Below are 7,218 nucleotides of genomic sequence, written 5' to 3'. Positions count from 1 at the left end.
TTTTTTTTTTTTTTTTAACAAGTGCCGAAAGCTGAGACAGCCATTGCCGTGTGGGAGAGGGGTTGGGGATGGGCCTGCCCTGGCTGCTTCAGAGATTCGGCTGCTGCCAAATCTCTGGATCAGATTCAGCTGAATCAAAGCGGGACAGAGATTCAAATCACTGAATCGAATCACTGTCCCCTGAATCAGCCAAATCCGAAGCAAATGCTAGCTGCTTCGCACAGGCCTATTATACTGCACATGTAGAACAGGCATAAGTTTGTCTGTCACTTGTTGCATTAGCTGGTGTGTAGGGAGATGGGATCAAGCATGCGTATCCAAATTACCTCCTTATGAGACCCTTGGGCTTTTAAAAGATATCATTTCCTTGCCTCCCAGACCTTGAGGAGTGCCTACAGAATAACACCTGCCTTCAACAGAGAGGGAAACGGGACCCTGCTTCTTTGTACATGTTCTAATGCACGCACCTTGAGTCTGTCATATCAACTACTGGTGAGCAGTAGCCCAGGAGCTGGGGCTATAGGCTATGATTTTCCAGTTAGTCATTTTCAGTTCAAGGAAAAATAAAACTCAGTTCAAGGGAAAATGAAAAGCTCTTTTAAAAGTAATTAATGAATAAATTACATTAGTGAAATGTCTTGAGATCCCAAATCAGAAGCTGGATGTGGGCTACAAAAATTGCTACAAAAATGCATTGAAAGCCCATTACAATCCAGTTCCTTCATGACTTTATCCAGCCAGGTTTGAGTTTGGTTTCCCATGTTTCTCCTGCAGTGACCAACGAACCAGAAGTTATATGATGGGGGAGTCCTGGAGATGCATCTCTCTGATCTATTCTTAGCCTCTTGCAAAGTGCAACAGAAGAAATATGGGACAAAAGATCAGATTAAACTGAAATCATAGACTGGATTGGCCTCAGCTTTTGGGGAATTTCTCCTTTCAGTGCCAGCTTTGTGATTAGACTCGTCTATGAAGAAAAAGTTAAATTTGGATCTCGGGAGATGAAAAACTCCAAGTTCATGTTGCACATTGATGCAAAAGCAGTACACAGAAGTCCACCATAGTGAAATAGCTGTCACCCTCACACCCTCCTCCCCTCATCACACTCACTACCTCAGTACACACACTCATTTCCCCCCAACACACATGCACACACACATACCCCAGCATGCAAATACACCAGTGCCTCCCAAACTATGCTCCACAAGGCCTTGAGAAGGGGTCCACCCATTGTATTAAACACCTGCTCCTTTTCAATTAAGAATTTCATGGTAAGCACGCATTGTGGTTGGTGAGAAATTTTGAAGGTTGACAGTGGCCTGCTAGTTCAAAAAGTTTGGGAGTCACTGAATTAAGCCAAGCCAGGAACCCCTTTACCAGTGTTATTGAAGATAGTGTATTCAAAAGTGCAGTTTTTGAAGTAGGTCTCAGTGGAAGTCACATCAATAAAAAAGCAATTATCAAACAGGACGTCCTCAAATAGCACATGTTTTAATTTTATCTTGATGAACCTGCAGGGTGGAAAAGGAAACCTTATTCCCAGCACTAGTGATTTAAGTGTAAAGCATAGAAGCTAGGGACAGACGTTCAAAAAGAGTGAGCCTGGAATTGATTCAATCTTTGATTGTTAATCTAACCTGCCTAGGCTAAATCAGTTTTTTAACCAGACAGACATCCCAGAAATGCAGGCACATACCTGCAGTGGCCCAAGCTAGAAGCCAGGGAGCGCTAGAGCAGCCCTCCCTTCCCTTGTACAGAGCTGAGCTGAGGAGGGCCTGGCCAGGCCAGTCTGATTAAGAAGGGTTCCCCACCCCCCCAAACAGCCCAGCAGGGGATGTTTTTCACCTCTAACTCAATATTTATCACCCCATTAAGAAAGTAACAAAGGGACATTACCAGCTATCTATTGATTCTGTCTTTGTCCCGTGTGGTTTGAGCTAAAACAGTTACATCTAATACTACATTCAACCGGGTTTATCTCAAACTGGTTCCAGCCATTCTCAAACTGGTTTATGTGCACTGAACACCTGTTCTCTTACAGTTTTAAACCAGTTTCTGATCACTTAAACCAGTTTATGTGTAATGTCTGTCCCTAGCCAGAGTGGCCATTCCAATAAGCTTGATCCATGTATATAGGTTAGGTAGACAGAGTGCTAATTGGCAAGTCTAAAGTTGTTCAGAAGGGAAGATGCTGTTTGATTCAGGAGGATCTCTTACCTCCAAAGCCTGGTTCAATCCTTGTCTCTATGTTTTGAGTTTTAAAGGGAAAGGTTGGATTTTTAGCAGGAAGGGGAACTGTAGACAAAAATCTAGGCATCTTCACTGTCTCATTCCTCACACTACTTATGTCTCACCAGCCAAGACCAATTCAAAGTGACTTCTGTTAGAACTGGTGCTGGATAATCTGAAGAAGGCATCACTTTACAGAAATGCATGACTCTATCCCTGGGCTGAGTCTACAGCCTCCATTGTCCTTCTGTCCCTTCACCGATAGTAAAGAAATATCCTTCACTGGAAGCCCTTTCATCTATAAGCATAAGGCTTTGAAGATGGGTACACCTAATTTCTAGCTAAATTTCCAGAAGTTCATGGCATTGGGTTAGACCTCCCTACCTTAATGTCCCTGTCTGTACACTGAAAACATATTTATGGTTGTACTCATGATGGATGGTCCTGTTACACACTGACAATTTCTTAGTGTGAACAGTGCACCATCCTTGACGAAATGCAGCAATATAATTAAAGATGTGGTGAATTTTCCTTTTGGGGAAGCTGTTGCAAGCAGCATACAGATTTGCAGTTCATATCTCTAGCCAAAACTGCTTCTTGGAGTAAAACTGCTTGCTGAACACCATTGCCTGTTGGGCCACAATGTATACAAGAAGGTTTATCTAAATGCTATTTGTGTCCACCTCTCTTTGAGGACTGCTACGTATTGGGTAAATATAGCCAATAATACTAAGAATTTCACCAGTTTCTCCTCTGATATGAAGCCTGACTTCTGTGATCTGCTTGACAGAAAGGTGACACAATACTGATTCAACTACATATTTCAGAGGGACATCATGAAGATGACTGGCTGAAAATGCAAAGAACAGTGTGCATACAAGTATTATTGCCCAAGCTAATGAGATCAGGGTTAGCATCAAATAAAAGGCTTCTAACAGAGATCCAGAATCTTAATTTAATTGAGCATTTGCAACAGAACCTAGTTTGATGTTTATATTTCATTAAATTAATGATACAGGCCTCTCAACAGAAGCCTCAGACAGGCGATATTATTTCACAGAAAAATTACGTAAAGGCTAATCAAGCCTTTTGTTCCACAAAGGTCTCATGGGTTACAGTACAACTTAGACTGATCTGCATTCGCTTGGTAATAGCTTGTGATGTATTTACTCTCAAAGCCTTTTAAAGAGCTCTCCTCCTACACTTTGCTTTCTTTACATTCATCTTCAAAAGAGTTATGAAGCAGTTGCATGGTATTCAATGGGGTTCTAACTCACTGCCAAGGGCTGGAGGGAAAACAGAGCTATAAACCATATTGAGAGGTGATGCAGACCATGATGAAATGCAGGTTGAACAGGTTCTGAGTGAGTCACTGCATTGGGGAAGAACCAAGAAGGTATTGGGCAACACATGTGAGAGTCCCTCTTATGCCAAAGGGAGTTTAGGATCTGTAAGCTGCTGAGTGCCCTTCATACACCCAGTGAAACCAGGGAGAAATCATGGACAGATTGGATATAGAAGAGAATTACACATCCATGAAGTTAACACCTGAGCTCATGTAGACTATGATGATTCAGACCTATAGAATCATAGAAAAAATAGGTCTGGAAGGGACTTCAAGAGGTCATACAATTTGCTGCCACACTCAAGGAAGAGACTTATCCCTGTCTAAATTAACTCAGACAAGTGTTTATCTAAACTGCATTAAAAATTTTTCAGTGCCAGAGAGTCCACCACCCCTATCAATAGCCTGTTCTAGTACTTAACCACACTCATTGATAGGAAGTTCTTCCTAGTAATCAACCAAAATTTCCCTAGTTGCAATTTCAGCTCATTTCTTCTTGCCCTGTTTCCTGTGAATATCGAGGACAGTTGATCACCATCCTCTTGATAACACTCCTTTTTGGATTTGAAGACTGGTTTCAAATCCTCCAGCAATCTTCTCTTCCTCCATCTAAATATACCTAGTTTTTCCAACCTTTCCTCATCTGGCATGGTTTTAGATTTCCAACAATTGTGTTGCCTTCCATGGGACATCTTCCAATTTATTTAGGTCTTTTTTGAAATATGGTACCTCCAACTGGACACAGTACTCCAGCTGTCACCTTACCAGAGCTGAAGCAAGTGGAAGAATCATCACTCCTTGTGACTTGCACACAATACTCGTATTAACAGACTCCAGGATGCTATTCCCTTTTTTGCAACAATATTATACTGTTGACTCATCTTCATCTTGTGCTCCACTACAACCTGAGGACCTTTTCTGTAGACTTGCAGCCTACTCAGTTTTTCTCCAGTTTATATTTGTACATTCAATTGTTCCATCCTAAGTGCTGGGCTTTGCACTGGCACTTGTTAAGCTTCCTCCAATTGATTTTGTATCTTTTTCCAATGTATCATGGTACTTCTATATCATAATCAGGACCTCTAAGGTGCCTGCTACCTCACCAACCTAGAGCCCATGGTAAATAATGGCTTTAATGCACCAGAGAAATGTTTGCTTTCAGGGAACTATATTTAAAAAGTGTCCCTTGCTGAGTACCACTAGATGTCAGTGTGTCCTAAGGAAATAGAAGAAAGCTACCTCTGGATTCAGAGAAACCCAGCAGAGATGGGCTTGCTCTCAACTCCTGGTAGACTGGTTCCAGATGAATGAACTCTTGGGGTCAGAAGAAGTTTGCTGGGAAAATGAGCTAGGAAAGAGATCCCTCAAGTTTGCTTTGGACCTGTTAGTAAAGGTGGATGGGAGGAAAGTAGGGAAGCCTGGGTAATGAGAGCATGTAGCCTATAGAGAGCTCCCTGTGGCACCCCAGGGATTTGCAAATCATGCATGCCAGAGGCCTGCCCAAGACCTGTTTTGATGCCTTCATTAGTTTGTCCTTCTGTGGAGGCAGGGGGAGTCACCACCAGGTGAAGACAACAAAAATCCTCTTTCCCTTTCAACTGTTAAGGTTGTGACCTTACATTGGCTGGGTCTTGTGGCACTGCTGGGGTTTGCTGTTTGCCTTTCTCGGAGGGCCACATGGACACATTTTACTGGCACAAATATTTAAGGGAAGCAAATGTCACGGCTGCAAACATGAGGACCAACAGCCAATAATTCCCATGCATGGGGATTCGGGCCATCAGTACTGATGCACTTGGTGTCCTGAGCCTGCTGGCATATCAACGGGGCAGCGCTGTAGACCTACCTCTTCTACACCCCTCCCTGCGCCTCATGGCCACAGATAAATTTTTCTAGAGGTTGGGTGAAATCTTGAGGTGACACCCTGTAGGGTCTCTTGTAGGGGTGTACCCTGCCACACCATGTGAGTTATCATAGGAGGGTGTTTGGGTGTCCTGTGGGGCCAATGTTCAGCCATCCCTTAGCCTGTGACCCAAAGTAACTGCCCTCCTGACCCCCTATATCTACACCCTGGTTATACATACATACTGGCGATGGGCTGCACAAGTAGGGAGAAGATCCCTGCACATTCTTCTTCCTGTACAACTACACCAGGGCAATCTGCAGCCTAAATTAAGCACTCCAATCCCATATTAACTAAGCAAAACTGTAGGATCTACCTCCCTCTGAAGTATTTTACCCTTTAACACTGTTTTGATGTATTTACACTCAAAGCATCTCTGTAAGGCAATGTAGCACTATTACCCCCATGCTGGAGAGCACAAAACAAGGCATAGTGAGCTTAAGTGACATGTCAGCACCAATAGCTAGCTATGGACCATCCTTCCTCTCAGTCTCATGCTTCCAGATGCAAAAAAAACTAGGTCACAGTTACTTACTTGTCATTAATATATTCCATATTTCTATAGATCTGGTTTTGCAGTGTGAAGTTGAAGGTGGCATTTAATATCTTGTTGTTAGTGAAGTGAGCCACTTTGGATTTGTACGTCTCATCTTGGAAATATCGAATCATGTCAGGGAACCAGACAATAAGGCCATAGTAGCTGCAGCACAACAAGCAAAGGGACATGTTGGGATATGGGACGTGGGTCCTAAAAATACTCTGATATTTTCACAATGTCTTCCATACCATATGGTTCACAGCTTGAAAGCTTCATATTTTGGTTTTTAGTCACCATTTTGAGCTGAGAGCTGGGGAAAAATCTGGAGAGCAAAGTCTTCTAAGTGTCCATAGAAGAGCAATGGCCTGAGTAGAGTCAAAGCAAGTGTTTCAGACCCCACCTTGGAAGGATTTAGGGAACTACCAGGTTTTGAATCTTCACAACTTATTTTGTCCTCAAATTATTTGCTGAGGCTGCCAGTAGAAAGGGCACTAGTGATGCCTACTGGACATAGCTAAATAATTGTAAACATCCTGTATAGATTGGCTTAACAACTCATAACCATACCTCTTTTGGTTCACTTTCTATAAACAAGCAGTCAAGTTGCATTAACAGAGATCCTGGTGGAAAGTAATGGGTTAAGCCGAACACAGCCCTCTCATCCCCTCCCTCCCCCTACCACAACGCTCATTAAAAGGGAATGTTAAAGTCACTTTCCATAAGCATTTATATCAGACACCTAAAAATGACACACAGGAACAGAAATGATACCATGTGTGTCATGTAACAAATCTCAATTAACCAGCACAGCATAGAGTTTAAGGAACTCATTTATATTTCCCCCTCATATTTGAATCATACCATAAAACCCACACTCCATTCATGGGCATGCTCCAAAAAGAAAAGGACAAAACATCCCATGTTTTTTCCCCCATATAAACCCTTTTCTAACCCTGTCACCAGAAAATGTCTCCATTGTGGGCATTAATTGACCTTCACATACACTAAGACTGTCCTCACCCAGTTTCCATATGCCAATAAAACTGCCATTAGCAATTACTTTTAGACATTGCTGATAGGAGAAGGATTCAGACCAAAGACCCGGAGCTGAAAGGCTCTATATAGCATTATTGAGCCATGCAGTGCAAATCCATGTGCATGTGAGGAGGTCCTCAAGTATTGCCTTATTCAACATGCATTGCC

The 7,218-nt window shown here is 42.6% G+C and overlaps 1 protein-coding gene across 1 annotated transcript in view; it reads right to left on the bottom strand.

Moving 5' to 3' along the window:
- The window catches only part of SV2B (synaptic vesicle glycoprotein 2B), a 95,220-nt gene that overhangs the window by 7,813 nt on the left and 80,189 nt on the right, over nt 1-7,218 (bottom strand). The window contains exons 9-10 of the mRNA XM_019533757.1: nt 6,013-6,177; nt 1,378-1,511 (exon numbers count right to left, since the gene is read on the bottom strand). Of these exons, the coding sequence (XP_019389302.1) occupies nt 1,378-1,511; nt 6,013-6,177 (299 nt within the window). The remainder of the gene's footprint in view (nt 1-1,377; nt 1,512-6,012; nt 6,178-7,218) is intronic.

This window comes from Crocodylus porosus, unplaced genomic scaffold (genome assembly GCF_001723895.1).
Source record: "Crocodylus porosus isolate Cpor-Errol unplaced genomic scaffold, CroPor_comp1, whole genome shotgun sequence".
Taxonomy (NCBI): Eukaryota; Metazoa; Chordata; order Crocodylia; family Crocodylidae; genus Crocodylus; species Crocodylus porosus.
Note: the sequence above shows the minus strand (reverse complement) of the source record. Positions and strands in the feature narration are given on the sequence as shown.